Source organism: Hyla sarda, chromosome 11, assembly GCF_029499605.1.
Source record: "Hyla sarda isolate aHylSar1 chromosome 11, aHylSar1.hap1, whole genome shotgun sequence".
Classification (NCBI taxonomy): domain Eukaryota; kingdom Metazoa; phylum Chordata; class Amphibia; order Anura; family Hylidae; genus Hyla; species Hyla sarda.
Genome location: NC_079199.1, coordinates 9,404,854 through 9,427,899, shown reverse-complemented (window position 1 = coordinate 9,427,899; position 23,046 = coordinate 9,404,854). Strand labels below are relative to the sequence as shown.

The 23,046-nt window shown below is 42.7% G+C and overlaps 2 protein-coding genes across 3 annotated transcripts in view; one reads left to right on the top strand and one right to left on the bottom strand.

Annotated features, from left to right (window-relative positions):
• The window catches only part of NIN (ninein), a 135,898-nt gene that overhangs the window by 109,560 nt on the left and 3,292 nt on the right, over positions 1-23,046 (bottom strand). Inside the window, exon 2 of the mRNA XM_056545195.1 lies at positions 18,641-18,766. The gene's annotated coding sequence lies outside the window, so the exon portion shown is untranslated. The remainder of the gene's footprint in view (positions 1-18,640; positions 18,767-23,046) is intronic.
• LOC130295017 (lysophosphatidylserine lipase ABHD12-like) overlaps positions 14,630-23,046 on the top strand; it is a 28,199-nt gene continuing 19,782 nt past the window's right edge. For both annotated transcript variants that reach the window (XR_008848662.1, XM_056545199.1), the window contains exons 1-4: positions 14,630-14,753; positions 18,444-18,571; positions 18,667-18,769; positions 20,975-21,094. Coding sequence is in view for 1 of the 2 variants with exons in the window: in XM_056545199.1 (XP_056401174.1) it covers positions 14,653-14,753; positions 18,444-18,571; positions 18,667-18,769; positions 20,975-21,094 (452 nt within the window). In the remaining variant the exon portion in view is untranslated. The remainder of the gene's footprint in view (positions 14,754-18,443; positions 18,572-18,666; positions 18,770-20,974; positions 21,095-23,046) is intronic.

The following is a 23,046-nucleotide window of genomic DNA, read 5'->3' as shown; positions in this document are numbered from 1 at the left end:
TTGTGTTGCCTTTCTTAATTTTGATTTTTATACTAACCTCTTAATGCAAAAAAAATGTAAAAGTGCAATTTAAAAAAAAATGTTTCCTGTTCCTGAGCTTGATGCTCGATTGTACGACATATACAGGGACCCACAACTTACAAAGGCCTCAGGTTACAATATTTTTGGTCTTTTCTGGACCATTGTAACTTGTACTCAAACTCATCATACAATATACACAACATACACTATACACAACATACAATATACACAACATACACTATACACAACATGCACTATACACAACATGCACTATACACAACATGCACTATACACAACATACACTATACACAACATACACTATACACAACATACACTATACACAACATACAATATACACAACATACAATATACACAACATACACTATACACAACATACAATATACACAACATACACTATACACAACATACAATATACACAACATACACTATACACAACATACACAACATACACTATACACAACATACACTATACACAACATACACTATACACAACATACACAACATACACAACATACACTATACACAACATACACTATACACAACATACACTATACACAACATACACAACATACAATATACACTATACACAACATACACAACATACACTATACACAACATACACTATACACAACATACAACATACACTATACACAACATACACTATACACAATATACACAACATACAACATACACAATTTACACTATACACAACATACAATACACACAACATACACTATACACAACATACAATATACACAACATACAATATACACAACATACACTATACACAACATACACTATACACAACATACAATATACACAACATACACTATTCACAAGATACAATGGACAGTCCAAATCTGTGAAATGTGTCAATGGCTGGAAGATCTGACCAAGCAGAATGGACATTCACTGGTAAAACCCCTGTATTACTGAAGTGCATGCACTGACTGGTGTCTGGTAGCGCCCCCTACTGTACAGGGAGGTATGACATGTTCTGTACTCTTTACCTGTATTACTGAAGTGTATGCACTGACTGGTGTCTGGTAGCGCCCCCTACTGTACAGGGAGGTATGACATGTTCTGTACTCTTTACCTGTATTACTGAAGTGTATGCACTGACTGGTGTCTGGTAGCACCCACTACAGTACAGGGAGGTATGACATGTTCTGTACTCTTTACCTGTATTACTGAAGCAAAAAATTAGACAATCTCCGGTAACCATTCGATCGGTATTTGTAGCCAAAATTAGGAGTAAAACCAACAGAAAAACTGGAAAAATTTGCACCATTTTTTGGACCCACTTTTGGTTTTAACTAAAAGTATTTAAATATATGTATGTATGTGTGTGTGCTTGTGTGTGTATTTTGTGTTGCCTTTCTTAATTTTGATTTTTATACTAACCTCTTAATGCAAAAAAAATGTAAAAGTGCAATTTAAAAAAAAATGTTTCCTGTTCCTGAGCTTGATGCTCGATTGTACGACATATACAGGGACCCACAACTTACAAAGGCCTCAGGTTACAATATTTTTGGTCTTTTCTGGACCATTGTAACTTGTACTCAAACTCATCATACAATATACACAACATACACTATACACAACATACAATATACACAACATACACTATACACAACATACACTATACACAACATACACTATACACAACATACACTATACACAACATACAATATACACAACATACAATATACACAACATACACTATACACAACATACAATATACACAACATACACTATACACAACATACAATATACACAACATACACTATACACAACATACACAACATACACTATACACAACATACACTATACACAACATACACTATACACAACATACACAACATACACAACATACACTATACACAACATACACTATACACAACATACACTATACACAACATACACAACATACAATATACACTATACACAACATACACAACATACACTATACACAACATACACTATACACAACATACAACATACACTATACACAACATACACTATACACAATATACACAACATACAATACACAACATACACAACATACACTATACACAACATACACTATACACAACATACAATATACACAACATACAATATACACAACATACAATATACACTATACACAACATACACAACATACACTATACACAACATACACTATACACAACATACAACATATACTATACACAACATACACTATACACAACATACACTATACACAATATACACAACATACACTATACACAACATACACTATACACAACATACACTATACACAACATACACAACATACACTATACACAACATACACTATACACAACATACACTATACACAACATACACTATACACAACATGCACTATACACAACATACACTATACACAACATACACTATACACAACATACACTATACACAACATACACTATACACAACATGCAATTTACACAACATACACTATACACAACATACACTATACACAACATGCGCTAAACACAAATATACTATACACAACATACAATATACACAACATACACTATACACAACATACAATATACACAACTTACACTATACACAACATACAACATACACTATACACAACATACACTATACACAACATACACTATACACAATATACACAACATACAATATACACAATTTACACTATACACAACATACAATACACACAACATACACTATACACAACATACAATATACACAACATACACTATACACAACATACAATATACACAACATACAATATACACAACATACACTATACACAACATACACTATACACAACATACAATATACACAACATACACTATTCACAAGATACAATGGACAGTCCAAATCTGTGAAATGTGTCAATGGCTGGAAGATCTGACCAAGCAGAATGGACATTCACTGGTAAAACCCCTGTATTACTGAAGTGCATGCACTGACTGGTGTCTGGTAGCGCCCCCTACTGTACAGGGAGGTATGACATGTTCTGTACTCTTTACCTGTATTACTGAAGTGTATGCACTGACTGGTGTCTGGTAGCGCCCCCTACTGTACAGGGAGGTATGACATGTTCTGTACTCTTTACCTGTATTACTGAAGTGTATGCACTGACTGGTGTCTGGTAGCACCCACTACAGTACAGGGAGGTATGACATGTTCTGTACTCTTTACCTGTATTACTGAAGCAAAAAATTAGACAATCTCCGGTAACCATTCGATCGGTATTTGTAGCCAAAATTAGGAGTAAAACCAACAGAAAAACTGGAAAAATTTGCACCATTTTTTGGACCCACTTTTGGTTTTAACTAAAAGTATTTAAATATATGTATGTATGTGTGTGTGCTTGTGTGTGTATTTTGTGTTGCCTTTCTTAATTTTGATTTTTATACTAACCTCTTAATGCAAAAAAAATGTAAAAGTGCAATTTAAAAAAAAATGTTTCCTGTTCCTGAGCTTGATGCTCGATTGTACGACATATACAGGGACCCACAACTTACAAAGGCCTCAGGTTACAATATTTTTGGTCTTTTCTGGACCATTGTAACTTGTACTCAAACTCATCATACAATATACACAACATACACTATACACAACATACACTATAAACAACATGCACTATACACAACATGCACTATACACAACATACAATATACACAACATACACAACATACACTATACACAACATACAATATACACAACATACACAACATACACTATACACAACATACAATATACACAATATACACAACATACACTATACACAACATACACTATACACAACATACACAACATACACTATACACAACATACAATATACACAACATACACTATACACAACATACAATATACACAACATACACTATACACAACATGCACTATACACAACATGCACTATACACAACATGCACTATAAACAACATACACTATACACAACATGCACTATACACAACATACACTATAAACAACATACACTATACACAACATACACTATACACAACATACACTATACACAACATACACTATACACAACATACACAACATACAATATACACTATACACAACATACACAACATACACTATACACAACATACACTATACACAACATACAACATACACTATACACAACATACACTATACACAATATACACAACATACAATACACAACATACACAACATACACTATACACAACATACACTATACACAACATACAATATACACAACATACAATATACACTATACACAACATACACTATACACAACATACACTATACACAACATACAACATATACTATACACAACATACACTATACACAATATACACAACATACACTATACACAACATACACTATACACAACATACACTATACACAACATACACAACATACACTATACACAACATACACTATACACAACATACACTATACACAACATACACTATACACAACATGCACTATACACAACATACACTATACACAACATACACTATACACAACATACACTATACACAACATGCAATTTACACAACATACACTATACACAACATGCGCTAAACACAAATATACTATACACAACATACAATATACACAACATACACTATACACAACATACAATATACACAACTTACACTATACACAACATACAACATACACTATACACAACATACACTATACACAACATACACTATACACAATATGCACAACATACAATATACACAACTTACACTATACACAACATACAATACACACAACATACACTATACACAACATACAATATACACAACATACAATATACACAACATACACTATACACAACATACACTATACACAACATACAATATACACAACATACACTATTCACAAGATACAATGGACAGTCCAAATCTGTGAAATGTGTCAATGGCTGGAAGATCTGACCAAGCAGAATGGACATTCACTGGTAAAACCCCTGTATTACTGAAGTGCATGCACTGACTGGTGTCTGGTAGCGCCCCCTACAGTACAGGGAGGTATTACATGTTCTGTACTCTTTACCTGTATTACTGAAGTGCATGCACTGACTGGTGTCTGGTAGCACCCCCTACTGTACAGGGAGGTATTACATGTTCTGTACTCTTTACCTGTACCAGGGTTAGCTGCTCCTTTGGACACCAGGTGAGGGCGGCTCCATGTTACAATTTTAGGACATTGTGTACTGTACAGGTCCCCGAAGAAGCTCCTGTCCTCTACATATCTTATACAGTGATTACAGCTCCCAGCAGATCTTTCTTACTTTTATATGTAAGGATTTGCTTTATCTATATTAGTTATTTACTTATTTTTCTTTAATCCTCAGTTTTTCCCTATTTTGGATGACATTTTGGGGCTTCAGAACCAATCACCAGCTTTCCATAGCATTATGGTCCGAACATACAATACTGCATGCATTTCTGTCCTGTGAGTTGCGAGTGAGTCCCACCAATTTGCCGCAACGTGTGAACACAACCCAAGGGGGAACTCAGATCCAATATGTCCTTAGATTCATTGGATTGAAGTGACTGATTAACAATCGCAACAATGTATCAGTACGTAACTCACAAATGAATATTGGCTTTCGCAGCAGCTTGCTGGCATTGAGCCTTGAAATTCAGCTTCAGTGTCTATTAAAGGGAGGATTGTGCTTCCTCTGGTTGATCCCGGGATGGCGGGACGGCTGGTGATGTCACCGCGGCTTTCTTACCGATGATGAATATCGTTCAGGAGAAAACTCCGAGCCCATTAAGACAGTAACATATGGATTCCCAAGGAACAATAGGACAGGAGGGGACGTGATAGATGCCTCAATAAGAGGCCGAGGAGAGCGCACGCTATGGACATTAGGCCTTAAAATCCACCAAACACTTGTATGTTTAGTGATGTGCGACATATGGCTGCGTCCTGGGATATTAGTGTAGACAAAGCGGCGCAATTACAGTGCAGCACCCAGGAGAGGATGTATCACAATATATATGTAAAAAAATATATATAGAGAGAGAGAGGGGGAGAGAGAGAGAGAGAGAGACAAGTTGTATTTAAATTCTGCTCAAATTTCTAATTTTATAACTTTCCATATAATTCTTTAGTAACAACGATACGGCCAACTTAAAAATATGCGCTTTTTTTTCCCACCCCGCCTTTTAAGAGCCATAACTCCACCTGTTGCAAAACTACAACTCCCAGCATGCCCGGACAGCCGTTGGCTGTCCGGGCATGCTGGGAGTTGTAGTTTTCGAGGTCCACCGTTTAAGGACCACTAATCAGCAGTGATTCCCAACCAGGGTGCCTCCAGCTGTTGCAAAACTACAACTCCCAGCATGCCCAAATAATAGGACAGTTTAAGGACCACTAATCAGCAGTGTTTTCCAACCAAAGAGCCTCCAGCTGTTGGGAAAACTACAATTCCCATTATGCCTGGACAGCCAATGGCTGTTTGGTCATGCAGGGAGTTGTAGTTTTGCAACATCTGGAGGTCCACAGTTTAAGGACCACTAATTAGCAGTGACTCCCAACCAGAGTGCCTCCAGCTGTTGAAAAACTACAACTCCCAGCATGCCCAAATAATAGGACCACATAGCAGTGTTTCCCAACCAAAGTGTCTCCAGCTGTTGCAAAACTACAACTCCCAGTATGCCCGGACAGCAAACGCCAGTGTTTTCCAACCAGCGAGCCTCCAGCTGTTGCAAAACAACAATTCCCTTTATGCCCATGGCTGTTTGGGCATGCAGGGAGTTGTAGTTTTGCAACATCTGGAGGTCCACAGTTTAAGGACCACTAATCAGCAATGATTCCCAACCAGAGTGCCTCCAGCTTTTGCAAAACTACAACTCCCAATATGCCTGAACAGTCAAAGTCAGTGTTTTCCAACCAGGGTGCCTCCAGCTGTTGCAATACAACAACTCCTAGATTAGTGGTCTTTTAACTTTGGACCTCCAGATGTTGCAAAACTACAACTCCCAGCATGCCGTTGGATGTCCGGGCGTACTGGGAGTTGTAGTTTTGCAACATCTGGAGGTTCCAACAGCTATCCTGGCATGCTGGGAGTTGTAGTTTTGCAACATCTGGAGGGCCACAGTTTGAGACCACTGATCTACAGAAATGTTACACAGCAGGGCATGATGGGAGTTGTAGTTTTGCAGCAGCTGGAGAGCCACATGTTGGGGGATGCTGCTCCGCATCTCGAGGTGCACATTTTAAAGACCAGTAATCTACAGACCCACATGAGACTGCAGTCACATTCGGGGGCCCTGGAGTCTGGGTTCCCCCATATGAGACTAGTGTCCCCCCCCCCCCATAGTTTATGGATTTTCCCAGCAAACCCTCCGACAGGCAGAACTCTGACTAAATCAAGGTCAGTAGCAGATTATGAGCACATGATGTCTCTGCAAATCCACCAGCAGCATCTCACCAGGTCCGCCTGGCACAAAGCAGCTTTATACTGGAGTGTAGTGATGGGCACTAATGTATACAGCAGTTTCCCATCCAGAATGCCTCCAGCTGTTGCAACACTACAACTCCCAGCCTTCGGCTGTCCGGGCATGCTGGGAGTTGTAGTGTTGCAACAGCTGGAGGCACACTGGCTGGGGAAACCTGGATATACTAAGGGTGGAACACACCCATAACATGTGACTTTGTAATGCACCACTTCTCTTCTCTCTTTACTAAAACTGAGACGGTCTAAACTTAGACTAGACAGCCTAAAAATGCCTCAGATTTATCAGTGTCTTCAGCTCAGAGGGCGACATGAATTAGTAGACCGAGGCGGCACCACCTGCTGTCAGAAAGAGGGCAGCACGGAGAGGACAAGATTTGTGCCTCTTCCATACCTGGCGGGTGACGGCTGCTATCTGCAGCTGACACCAGCCAGTAATGACCGACATCGGAGATGACTCTGATGGCGGTCATTTAACCATTTAGGCTGGATTCACATACCGTAATCTTAAAGATTCCAAGGGCAGCCGGAGGCAATGTGTTAAAGGGGTTATCCAGGAATTTATATATATATCAACTGGCTCCAGAAAGTTTAAAAAATCTTAATCCTTTCAGTACTTATGAGCTGCTGAAGTTGAGTTGTTCTTTTCTGTTTAAGTGCTCTCTGTTGGCACCTGTCTCGGGAACTGTCCAGAGTAGAGGCAAATCCCCAGAGTAGGGATCGACCGATTATCGGTATGGGCGATATTATCGGCCGATAATCACGATCTTGGGCATTATCGGTATCGGCAATTACCTTGCAGATAATGCCCCGCCCCCTGCCCCGCACCGTCCACCCCCCCGCGCGAACGCCCCCCCCCCCCCCCGACCCGCCGCACCGCACTGCGTTGCACCCCCCACCGCCCCGGCCCCATTGCCTCCCTTATCCCCGGTTTTATAATTACCTGTTCCCGGAGCCCACGCTACTTCTTGCTCCTGCTGCGTCCTGCGTTACGCTGTGCGCAATGATGAGTGACGTGACGTGTGCGACGTGACCGTCAGTACGCACAGTGACAGTTCAGGAGGACGCCACCAGAGCCAGATGTGGAGTGGACCCCGGGAACAGGTAATTATAAAACCGGGGATGGGGGAGGCAATGGGGCCGGTGTGGTGCGGCGGGTCGAGGGGGCGGTCGCGGGTGCGGTGCCGCGGCAGCGGCAGGGGGAGCGGTGGCGGTGATAGGTCTCAGGACCCCCGGAAAGGCAGGGGGAGAGAAGCGGGTGGCGGCGGCGGCCTATGGCCCCGCAAAAGCCAGTGTAGTGCATTGATTTAAAGCGCCCGCTTTAAATCAATGATCTGCAGCAGTGTCGCGGGGGGATAAATAGCCGATAACTTATACCGGAATATCGGTATAAGTTATCGGCTGTCGGCCCTAACCTACACCGATTATTGGTATCGGCCCTAAAAAAAACGATATCGGTCGATCTCTACCCCAGAGCAAACCTCTTCTACTCTGTGCAGTTCCCGAGACAAGCAGAGATGTCAGCAGAGAGCACTGTTGCCAGACAGAAAAGAACAACTCAACTTCAGCAGCTGATAATTATTGGAAGGATTAAGATTTTTTAATAGAAGTAATTTACAAATCTGTTTAACTTTCTGGAGCCAGTTGATAGATATATATATATATATATATATATATATATATATATATATATATATATAAAATAAAAAGTTTTTTCCTGGAATACCCCTTTAAGAGCGTATTCCGCTTAAAGAAACTCTGCCGCTGAAATTCCGTCATGCGTACTGTGCAGTGGAATCCCATCGACAATCGGAATTTCAAAGCAGAATTCCACTTGGAAATTCTGTAGTGTGAACCAGGCCTTAAAGGACAACTGTAGTGCAAGACTTTTATATATTGCTAAATAAACAAAATAAACTTTAACATACCTGTGATAGCCTGGGGGAGTAGGGTATATGGGAGTGTGGCTGTGCGGTTACTAAGGGTACTTGCTTAACCCTTTCTATTCGTGACGCCAGGGTGAGGGCTATTCTCTGTATACTTGTCCTACCGCCACCTTTCCCAAGAGCGATAGGGAGATAGGGAAATAATTGATTGTCCACAACCGGAGATTTGCAGAAACTTGTCGGAACTTTTACTGAAGATTTTAGGCAATAATGAACAGGAACAGTCCATATAGCAAAGTCTATTAGAGCTTGACAGGTGGTTGGGACCTCGTGAGTCTATTGAGCTTAAGAAGGTAATTGTTGCGGTGATCCACTGGATTTAGGGGTTAGATTCGGTCCAGTAATCACGCTAGCTTTAGCGGGGATTTAGATGTTAACTCACGGTTTAGTTTAGCCTGAGGCCGGAAGGCTTTAGGCCTAGCTTGTCTTTGAAAGTTGCGCAGATCCGTCCTGCTAGTCGGCATCCACGAGAGCAGCAACCACCTGGGGGACACTACCTGAACGTAGTAACTCTGGCTTTGGGGACCACCACACTAGGTACGGTATGCAAGGTACCGGGACACCACATACCTTCCTACGTTTCCCCGTCGGTCCAGTACCGGCCTCACGGTCCAGCGGTGCAAACCTCATTCAACTTCCTCAATGTCCCGCCCCGGCCTGTGACACTTTTTACGCAGGATCCTAGAGGTCTCATTCCTGCACTTCGCATTACGGCAGTGGTCTGCAACTCCCAGCATGCCTGGATGGCCACCAACATGGGCTGCCATATTGAAGGTTGTTCGGGCATGCTGGGAGTTGGAGTTTTGCAACAGCTGGAGGTTCACAGTTTGGAGACCCCTGTCTTATATGATTGAGAGGACTATGCCCCCTCCCGCAGACACTAGAGCCCAGATGTGACTGCACCTTCTGCGTCCCCTATAACCGCTGTAGACACGTCCGTCCCCTATAACCGCTGTAGACACGTCCGTCCCCCATAACGCTGGTGCTGATGCTGTAAGCGCAGAGAATCTGCAGGACTGACGCATCCTCGGCCTAATCCTCTGTGTATCCGGGGAACAAAACCCTCATTGTAATTCAGTAAGAAGCAGAAAAAAGATCAGTCGGCTGCGGAGACTTACAGGGGATAATAATCCTGTTACTTCCCTCTAATACATCCAGATATTTATTCTGATGGACTCGGCCGCAAATTGTCTCCTCAGTAAATGGGAAGAACTATAGGCGGCTCCGTAACCGGATTATCGGCTTCTGCTCATATATTCACCTCCTGTGAACCGGCGGAACATCCAACATCTGCCGAGAGATGCGGAGAGGCGTCCCCCAACCTGTGGCCCTCCAGCTGCTGCAAAACTACAACTCCCAGCATGCCCTGCTGTGTTACATTTCTATGGATCAATGGTCTCAAATGGTGGCCCCCAGATGTTGCAAAACTACAACTCCCAGCATGCCCTGCTGTGTTACATTTCTGTAGATCAGTGGTCTCAAACAATGGCCCTCCAGATGTTGCAAAACTACAACTCCCATCATGCCCTGCTGTGTTACATTTCTGTAGATCAGTGGTCTCAAACAATGGCCCTCCAGATGTTGCAAAACTGCAACTCCCATCATGCCCTGCTGTTACATTTCTGTAGATCAGTAGTCTCAAACAATGGCCCTCCAGATGTTGCAAAACTACAACTCCCAGCATGCCCGGACAGCCGTTGGCTGTCCGAGCATGCTGGGAGTTGTAGTTTTGGAACAGCTGGAGGCACCCCTGGTTGGAACCTTCAGATGTTGGCTGTCCGGGCATGCTGGGAGTTTTAGTTTTGTAACATCTGAGGGGCCACCGTTTGAGACCACTGATCTACAGAAATGTAACACAGCAGGGCATGCTGGGAGTTCTAGTTTTGCAACATCTGGAGGGCCACAGTTTGGAGACGACTGCTGTAGAGAGTACGTCTTCAAACTGTAGCTTTCTGGCAAACGGGGGACTACAACTCCCAGCAAACTCTAACTGCAGTAGACCGCTAGAGCTTGGTAGAAGTCATAGTGGGCCCCCAACTGCCAGAGAATAACAAGTTGCACAGGCCACCAGGGCATGCTGGGAGTTGTAGTTTTGCAACAGCTGGAGAGCCGCAGGTCAGGGAACACTGTTGAGTCTGCAATCTGTTTCATTTTGGCAGATGGGAGACTACAAAGCCCAACATGCCTCAATAGAAGTACACTGCCAGGGCATGCTGGCAGTTATAGTGCCCCACATCTGCTGGAGAAGTTACAAGTTACATGAGATGTCAAGGCATGCTGGGAGTTGTAGTTTTGCAACAGCTGGGAAGCCGCAGGACAGGGAACACTGTTGGGTCTGCAATCTGTTTCTTTCTGGCAGATGGGAGACTACAGAGCCCAGCATGCCCCCAATAGCAGTAGGCTGCAAGAGCTGGAACTTACAGTGACCCCATCTGCTGGACATGCTGGGAGTTGCACTCAATCCTAGGTGGAGATGTTATGGACGGTACCATTGAATATAAAAATAATGAAACTGGCGAAGGCCATATAAGATTTAGGTAGACTTCCCCTTTAAATAGATTGTGCATAATCAGGAAAAAAAATACTCTTTTTTTTTTCTCAATTAGAAATAGTGCCACACCTGGTCATGTCTGGTATTGCAGCGCTGGGTTACAGTATTAATGGGGGCCATATGGGTACAAGATACATTTAAGGCTCTATTGGTGTTTGCCGGTCATTATATAAAATACTGGATCCCCTATGGACCTTTTCAAAGTCCGAGTCCATAACGACATAGTGCGAACAGCGCCTAAGAAACGCATTCGAGTTTAATTCCGGTACCGTCTCCATACATGATGTATTAACAGAGGATTATAGGTATATACTTTACATTCTGCTCACAACTCCTCCTCCCCATACACCAGATTTAATCAAAGCATTTTTGTATTGCGTTACTATAGCAACGGTGCCCGGGGGAATTCTGCCATAGTGAATACTGATACTTTTATACAACTTTATCCATGTATTAGGTTTATGTTCTCTTTGTTTGCAGTGCAGGTGAATGCAGTCTGCTGCTCTCTGTTATCAGCCATTCTGAATGTAGTCATATTCAATGGGATAAAAACAAAAAAAATATATATATATATATTTTTTATAATCAACTATGAACAAAAAATGATACAGATCTGTAAACAACGTCTATTAAGGGTGCGTTCACACGTGCGTATTTACTGCTGCAGATCTGCTGCAGATTTGCTTCAGCCGATTTTGCTGCCCATTGAAATCAATGGGCAGCAAAATCTGCAGCAGCAAATCTGCTGCAGATCTGCAGTAAAAATATGCACGTGTGAACGCACCTAAAGGGGCACTCCAATGGAAAGCATTTTTTTTAAATCAATTGGTGCCAGAAAGTTAAACAGATTTGTAAATTACTGCTATTAAAAAAATCTTAATCTTTCCAGTACTTATAAGCTGCTGTTATGATACGCAGAAAGTTATTTTCTTTTTTAATTTCCTTTCTGTCTGACCACAGCGCTCTCTGCTGACACCTCTGTCCATGTCAGGAACTGTCCAGAGCAGGAGAGGTTTGCTATGGGGATTTGCTCCTACTCTGGACAGTTCCTAAAATGGACAGAGGTGTCAGCAGAGAGCACTGTGGTCAGGCAGAAAGGAAATTTAAAAAAGAAAAGAACTTTCTGTGGATCATAACATCAGCTGATAAGTACTGGAAGGATTAAGATTTTTTTTTTAGTAGAAGTAATTTACAAATCTGTTTAACTTTCTGGCACCAGTTGATTTAAAAAAAAAAAAATTGTTTCCCAGTAGAATACCCCTTTAAAAATCTTAATCCTTCCAGTACTTATAAGCTGCTGTATGCTCCACAGTTGTGAAGTTCTTTCCAGTCTGACCACAGTGCTCTCTGCTGCCACCTCTGTCCATGTCAGAAACTGTCCAGGGCAGGAGATGTTTGCTATGGGAACAGCTCCTGACACAGACAGAGGTGTCAGCAGAGAGCACTGTGGTCAGACTGGAAAGAACTACACAACTTCCTCTGGAGCATACAGCAGCTGATAAGTACTGGAAGGATTAAGATTTTTTAAGAGAAGTAATCTACAAATCTGTATAACTGTATAAGAAAAAAAAATACTTCAAAATTCTTTAGAGTACCCCTTTAAATTTGCCGTGGAAAGCCACTAAGGTCGATATTAGAGTCCCCCTTTAATCATTGTAAAATATAAAGTTCTATATAGTAAATGTTTCTATATACAGTATACCTTGTGCACTTATAGATTACAAGAATTCTGCTTGCTGTCAGTGAATGGATAGGCTATTGGTTTCATCCAGGGGCCTGAAAAAGTTTGTTAAAGTGGTACTCCGGTGGAAAACTTTTTTTTTTTTTTTCCCCTTTATTATCCACTGGTGCCAGAAAGTTAAACCGATTTGTAAATTACTTCTATTAAAAAAAAAAATCTTAATCCTTCCAGTACTTATTAGCTGCTGAATACTACAGAGGAAATTCTTTTCTTTTTGGAACACAGAGCTCTCTGCTGACATCACGAGCACAGTGCTCTCTGCTGACATCTCTGTCCATTTTAGGAACTGTCCAGAGCAGCATATGTTTTCTATGGGGATTTGCTCCTGCTCTGGACTGTTCCTAAAATGGACAGAGATGTCAGCAGAGAGCACTGTGCTCGTGATGTCAGCAGAGAGCTCTGTGTTGCACAAAGAAAATAATTTCCTCTTTAGTATTCAGCAGCTAATAAGTACTGGAAGGATTAAGATTTTTTTAATAGAAGTAATTTACAAATCTGTTTAACTTTCTGGCACCAGTTGATTTAAATAAGTAAAAAGTTTTCCACCAGAGTACCCCTTTAAAGTGTATCAAATTGAGAGTCTAGAGCAGTGTTTCCCAACCAGTGTGCCTCCAGCTGTTGCTAAACTACAACTCCCTGCATGCCCGGACAGCCAACGGCTGTCCGGGCATGTGGGGAGTTGTAGTTTTGCAACAGCTGGAGGCACTCTGGTTGGAGAACACTGCTTTAGATATAGAGAAATATAGTGGAATTAGGACCCTGTTCACATGAGAGGGACATTCACCAAGATCTAATGAAGTCATAAATACAGAGGAAGTGAAATTATCTCTTCCCCTTTGACCCAGTGAGTGTTTGTTCATCATTTCCCTGGTGCGAGGAATCCCGGATAGACCAAAGGAGAATGAAAAGAAGAGACGCCTCCCAAAAAGGGGGCCCCGGACCCCAAGTCCATGATGACAGACCCCAAAGGTCCAAGCCTCAGAGCAGGTCTCCTAAGCCTGGGTGAGTGAGTGTTCTCCTGTATTTCCTCTGTATATATAGTGAATCATTATACCGCCGCTCGGTGACTTGTACTTTGTTCTGTACAATGATCTCTGTCTCCTTATGTAAGACACAGAAAGGGCAGGATCCATTTAGGGGGTATACAGGATTTTGTCACGAGGGGATTCATGGGACGAGGGTGCACAGGCGGCACACGTGTATACAGCAGCGGCCGTCGTTATAAAGTGAATTAATAAATGTCATCATACACTACACAACATAACTATATGTAATACAATAATAATAATAATACATAACTAATGCCGCCATACTGTACTCAAAACGCCATTGCCCTAATTTAAAAACAATGTCAGCATACAGTACATGTGCTGCCAAACTGTGAACATAATGCTACAATACGGTACAAATAATGTCAGGATACAGTACATATAGATGATGACTGCCAAACTGAGCACATAAATAATTCTACTATACAGAACTCATACATAATAAATGCTACAATACGGTATAAATAATGTCAGGATACAGTACATATAGATGATGACTGCCAAACTGTGCACATAAATAATTCTACTATACAGAACTCATACATAATAAATGCTACAATACGGTACAAATAATTTCAGGATACAGAACATATAGATAATGCTGCCAAACTGTGCACATAAATAATTCTACTATACAGAACTCATACATAATAAATGCTACAATACGATACAAATAATCTCAGGATACAGAACATATAGATAATGCTGCCAAACTGTGTACATACCTAAGACTACGATACAGAACTCTAGGATACGGTACAAACAATGTCAGCATATAGTGCATATAGATAATGCTGCCAATCTGTACACATAAATAATTCTACTATACAGAACTTAAATGCTACAATATGGAACAAATAATGTCAGGATACAGTGCATATACATAATGCTGCGATACTGTACACATAACAAATGCTACTGTATTTAACTCATACACAACCTTAAGAAACTGTACAAAAAATAACTGGATACAATACATATAGATAATGCTGCCACACTGTACACATAAAAAATGCTACTATATATAACTTATAAAAAGTATGACAATGCTGCCATACTAAGCACGTAACGAATACCACCATACTGTACTCATAATGCTGCAATACTGTACACATAACTAATGCTACTGTAAGTAACTCATACACAACCTTATGAAACTGTACAAAAAAAATAACAGGATACAATACATATACAATGCTTCCACACTGTACACATAAAAAAATGCTGCTATATATAACTTATAAAATAAGTTACTATACTGTACAAAGGGTGTCAACATGCAGTACACACAGACAATGCTGCCATACTGTACTCATAAATAACGCTGCCATACTGTGCAAATAATGTCATTATACCATAGACAGTGCTGCCATATTGTATATATAATTAATGGCATTATATCGTACTCATAAATAACGCTACCATGGTGTGCTTATAAATAATGCTGCCACACTGTACAAACAATATCAGCATACAGTACATATAGATAATTCTCCCATGCTGTGCACATAACTAATGCTATTATACTGTGCTCACAAGTAACGCTGCCAAACTATACAAATATCAGTATACAGTTCATATAGATAATTCTGTCATACTGTGCACAACTAGTACCATCACACTGTACTCATAACTAATGCAACCATACAGAACTGATGAATAACACAGTCATACTGTGCAGATAATGTCATCATACCATACACAGACAATGCTGCCACACTGCACACATAACTAATGCCACATGACTAATGCCAGAGATAAATAATTAGTACTCATAAATAGTGCTGCCGTATTGTATTCATAACTAATACCACCATCTAGTACTCATAAATAATGTTGTTCTCTTGAACTCATCAGTAATACCGCCATATAGTACTCATAAAAAATTGCTGCTGTATTGTACTTATAAGGAACACCACCATATAGCACATAGGCATTCATGCCGTAAATATAAATAATGCCACTTGACAGTACTCATAGATGTCACTGCCATAAAGTGTGCTGCAAATATATATATATATATATATATATATATATATATATATATATATATATGTTTTAGTCAGAATTCCCCCATTGTTGCAATAGAGTGCCAGCACAGTATAGCGGTATAATGTATTATAGACAGTGTTACTATAGTGTCACATATTCTAGATGCCAAATGACTAATCCTGCTTCATTGCATAATCTATCTGTATAGAGTTCGAGGCTGATTGCATATGGATTCCCATGAGATGTAGTCATGGTCTATGCCAAGGGTTTCCCAACCAATGTGCCTCCAGCTGTTGCAAAACGACAACTTCCAGCATGCCCGGACAGCCGCTGGCTGTCCGGGCATGCTGGGAGTTGTAGTTTTGCAACAGCTGGAGGCACGCTGGTTGGGAAACACTGGTATAGAGCGTGACTGAATCTCATGACCGTCCTTGAGACACATAGGGGACTATGTAGATTATGTAGCGTCCCCTAGTGTCACATGACTGTCATATGTTACTTCAGCTTTCTAAGGTTACATCATATCCTTTTGCTGTGTCATCGATATAACGGAAGACTTTTTTTTTTAATGAGATATCATCCTACCGTTTCTTTATAAATGTGCGGTTCATGTACCGGCTTCCTTCTAGTCTGAACTAGCAGAGCTGCAGTATACAGCATGGAGGACAGACAGGGGAGCAGTCAGGGTTATTGATCAGACCACACACACTGCTGCAGATTATAGCTGTGTCCAATGGGCAAGGGCATCTTTATGGCTTTACAGATTTAGATATAATCCTGCCTCCCAGACAGTTAAATCATACTTTACCATGAAGTTAAAACTCCCGGACAATCTCTGCAGCTCGAGAGTAATGTGATCAGGAGATGTACCAAAAGTCTAATGCAAGTCTTTGGGACTTCCGGTGCATCACATGATTGGATTACTATTGGGCTGCAGAGATTTCCCGGGAGTTTTAAACATCCTGACCAACGTCATGGTGAAGTATGATTTAACTGTGTGGCAGGAAGGAGCAGAAAATAGTTAGTGTGGGGGCAGGGAGAGGGGATGGGGTGGGAGGGAGAGAGATTGATTGTGGGCTGACAGAAGAGTTAGGGGAAAGTGAAGACATCAGTGCTGGGGCAGGGAGAGGGCATGGCATCCCTGCTGCAGTGAAGAGTGCAGAAAGGATGAGCACCTTATCACTGCTGGGGTTTTAGTAGACTTGGAAAGCTGGGTGGCACGCAGTATGTGTGCCACCCAGCTTTGCCAAATAGCTCTAATTTAGCTGCTTTACCAGACAGATATACTCTTCAGTATATTGGGAAAGCTGATTGACACACTGTATGCATGCCACCCAGCTTTCCCAAAGAACTCCAATATGGCTGCTTTACCAGACAGATATTTTCTTCAGGAAACTGGGAAAGCTGGTGACACACTATATGCATGCCACCCAGCTTTCCCAAAGAGCTCCAATGTGGCTGCTTTACCAGACAGATATTCTGGGAAAGCTGGATGGCAGACATTACACAGTGCAGGGGTCACAGCACTCATCCAATATTGGGTTATTAACATATCATTATTGCTTTTCCCCTCCCACAAGGTTTTGGTAGGATGACCGGGCAACGCCGGGTACTCAGCTACTAATATAATAATCCGTATTGTATTTTTAAGCCTCTTGTCCCGTGGGTTGTTTTACCTGAAGATATTCGCATTAATCCTTGGCACCGTTTACATAAGTGTCCCGTTTATCATCAGACTCTTCCCTGCGCTGTTGGGCAAGGTGGTTTACCTGAATATGGGTAAGTACTCTGACTTATTACAGAAATGCCCAATGGTTAGAGTTTAGAGCACTATCAATCTTATTTTACCGATAACATATTCATTGTCTTCATAGTAAAGGTTCCGCTGTTTGTGGACTTGAAGAATCCGGGAGAACTCCTGAATCACACCGTAAACTTCTATCTCACAACAGAAGAAGGAGTAAGTGTGGGAATCTGGTGAGTAAGGATATAAAATTGGAAGATTACAACACAGAACGTTGCTGCCCATCTGCAGATACCAACACATTATCTGTTTATCTATCTAAAAATATTTATTAAGGGAAATTATCTAATATCACATATATGGGGGTGGCAAAAGTATGTGAACCTTTAGGATTAGCAGATAATATGAAGGTGAAATCATAGTCAGGTGATTTCAATCAATGGGATGGCATTCAGAATTTACTGGACGACCTGGGTATTCCCATTTCGGCTTTCTGGCTTCACACCCCCTCAATGCCACGCTCCCTCCCATAGACTTGCATTGAGGGGGTGTGGTGTGCCCCCATTTGTGTGCCCCCATTTAAAAGCGTATGATAGTCCGCAAGGTCACAAAAGAAGTCAGGGTAATCATTAAGCAACTAAAGGTCTTCCTCACATTAGTTAACAATGTGACGACAATGGGGTGTGCATGTCTGGATTGCAAGGAGAAATCCATTGCTCTTCAAAAAGAACATTGCTGCCTGTCTGCAGTTTGATAAAAATCACCTGGTCAAACAAGAAGGAAAAGAAGTTTTGTAAAGGGATGAGACCAAAATAGGCCTTTTTTGTTTAAATGAAAAGCTGTATGTTAGGAGAAAGGAAATGACTGCACTCCAGAAAGCCTTGTACCACGGTGGCGGTAGTATTATGGTCTGATCCTGTATTGCTGCATCTGGGTCAGGGTGGTTTATCATCATTGATGGAACAATGAATTATGAATTATACCAGCAAATCCTTGCTGAATCTCAAGAGAATGTGGGTCATGCAGCAAGGCAACAAGTGACAACTCTAAGCACACAAGTCGTTCTACCACAGAATGGTTAAAGTGTACCTCCGAAGTTTCATGAAAATGACTATAGTGCAGCACTGTACACAATAGTAACTTTTTCCAAATCTCTTTCATTCTGAATTCGGCACCAGAATATCTTTACAGAGTGCCCCTTCTCCCTGTCCCTTAACACTTGTAACTGTACATTAGGCCTAAGTGATTGAAAAAAATGACTAATGTGTACAGTGCCGCACTATAATCATTTTTCATAAAACTGCCTAAAACTTTAGAGGTACACTTTAAAGAAGAATAAAGTAAATGTTCTGGAATGGCTAAGTCAAAGTCCTGACCAAAGTGAATAGTTTATGGAGGAAACCCACCAACATAGCAGAGCTGAAGCTGTTTTGTATGGCAGGACTAATGTTCAGGACTAATCAACAATTACCTGGAAAGTTTAGATTCAGTTATAGCTGCAAAAAGGGGGTTTTACCACTCCGATAAGTAGGGGATGGTTGTGATCGCCCCGTTACACCCCCCCCCCCCCCCACCCCCGTATACTATTGCTATGCATGTGTAGGAGTTTAAAGAATATGGTCACATGATTTACCTCAGTATTTTTCTATGTAGAAAGTTCTAGAAATACGTAGGGAGGAGTTAGTTCCTAAGTCCAACCCTCTCTCCTCAGAGGTTTGGAACTAGTTGAGTCTGGCCCAGGACAGAGCATGTCCCCTCCCATAGACTTGCATTGAGGGGGCGTGGCTGTGGCGTTACAAGCCTCCGGTGCTGCACCCGATGCTCTAAACGAATGCCAGATGCAGCAGGTAGATCGCGGAGGGACCCCCACAATCAGACATATTATCCCCTATCCTTATCCTCTATCCTTATGTGGTTGCAGGATTAGACTTCTCATTAGCTTGAGGCCTCCTCACACTTCTCTCTGACTTCTCCACACTGTATCTCAGGAGTTCAGCTCACAACTAACACTGGAGCTAGACTGAAACTAGTCTGGGGAGCTCCTCCCCCCTACACTATATACAGGGCAATTTGGAGGATTCCCATTGGGGCAGACAGGTCCCCTGATCCACTCTGCACCTTCTCTGCTAACAGATTTAAAGAAATAGTAACATGGAAAATCCCAGAATAACAACAATGGCATAACAATACAGTCCTGAGTAGTGGGCCCAAGACTGAGACTGAAGGCAACATCTGCCTGACAGGATGAGCAGGGTACGGTATTCTGTACTGGGTCACCACAGTTAGCCAGACCACCTACTAGCCTGACCTACTGCTCTCATCCTCTTTGTACATATGAGGTCATGTATGAATGGGGGTCTTACAGCTGCTGAGCAGATGGAGATGTCGGATCTAACATGAAGCCTCCTTATTAATTATGCCATCCTTGTCTCTTTCAGGCATACGGTGCCCGTCAGCAGGGATAAGGATGCGAAAGGCAAGGACCAGCGCTGGTATGAGAGGGCACTGTCAGACGACAACCCAGTCATCATTTATCTCCATGGAAATGGAGGAACCAGGTGATTACAAAATGAGAGGCATCTGACTACAGAACGAGGGGGATCTGACTACAGAACGAGGGGGATCTGACTACAGAACGAGGGGGATCTGACTACAGAACGAGGGGGATCTGACTACAGAACGAGGGGCATCTGACTACAGAACGAGGGGGATCTGACTACAGAACGAGGGGGATCTGACTACAGAACGAGGGGGATCTGACTACAGAACAAGGGGGATCTGACTACAGAACGAGGGGGATCTGACTACAGAACGAGGGGGATCTGACTACAGAACGAGGGGGATCTGACTACAGAACGAGGGGGATCTGACTACAGAATGAGGGGGATCTGATTACAGAACGAGGGGGATCTGACTACAGAACGAGGGGGATCTGACTACAGAACGAGGGGGATCTGACTACAGAATGAGGGGGATCTGATTACAGAAGGAGGGGGATCTGACTACAGAACGAGGGGGATCTGACTACAGAACGAGGGGGATCTGACTACAGAACGAGGGGGATCTGACTACAGAACGAGGGGATCTGACTACAGAACGAGGGGGATCTGACTACAGAACGAGGGGGATCTGACTACAGAACGAGGGGGATCTGACTACAGAACGAGGGGGATCTGACTACAGAACGAGGGGGATCTGACTACAGAACGAGGGGGATCTGACTAGAGAACGAGGGGGATCTGACTAGAGAACGAGAGTGATCTGACTACAGAACGAGGGGGATCTGACTACAGAACGAGGGGGATCTGACTACAGAATGAGGGGGATCTGACTACAGAACGAGGGGGATCTGACTACAGAACGAGGGGGATCTGACTACAGAACGAGGGGGATCTGACTACAGAACGAGGGGGATCTGACTACAGAACGAGGGGGATCTGACTACAGAACGAGGGGGATCTGACTAGAGAACGAGAGTGACCTGACTACGGAATGAGGGGGATCTGACTACAGAACGAGGGGGATCTGACTACAGAACGAGGGGGATCTGACTACAGAACGAGGGGGATCTGACTACAGAACGAGGGGGATCTGACTACAGAACGAGGGGGATCTGACTACAGAACGAGGAGGATCTGACTACAGAACGAGGAGGATCTGACTACAGAACGAGAGTGATCTTGTTACGCCGAGCGCTCCGGGTCCCTGCTCCTCCCCGGAGCGCTCGCGGCGTCTCTCTCTCTGCAGCGCCCCGGTCAGACCCACTGACCGGGAGCGCTGCACTGACACTGCCGGCGGGGATGCGATTCGCAAAGCGGGACGCGCCCGCTCGCGAATCGCATCCCAAGTCACTCACCTGTCCCGGCCCCCGGCTGTCATGTCCTGGCGCGCGCGGCTCCGCTCCTTAGGGCGCGCGCGTGCCAGCTCTCTAAGATTTAAAGGGCCAGTGCACCAATGAGTGGTGCCTGGCCCAATCAGCCTAATTAGCTTCCACCTGCTCCCTGTCCATATTACCTCACTTCCCCTGCACTTCCTTGCCGGATCTTGTTGCCTTGTGCCAGTGAAAGCGTTTAGTGTGTCCAAAGCCTGTGTACCAGACCTTCTGCTATCCTCATTGACTACGAACCTTGCCGCCTGCCCCGACCTTCTGCTACGTCTGACCTTGCCTCTGCCTAATCCTTCTGTCCCACGCCTTCTCAGCAGTCAGAGAGGTTGAGCCGTTGCCGGTGGATACGACCTGGTTGCTACCGCCGCAGCAAGACCATCCCGCTTTGCCGCGGGCTCTGGTGAACACCAGTAGCAACCTAGAACCGGTCCACCGACACGGTCCACGCCAATCCCTCGCTGACACAGAGGATCCACATCCAGCCAGCTGAATCCCAACAGATCTGACTACAGAACGAGGGGGATCTGACTACAGAACGAGGGGGATCTGACTACAGAACGAGGGGGATCTGACTACAGAACGAGGGGGATCTGACTACAGAACGAGAGTGATCTGACTACAGAA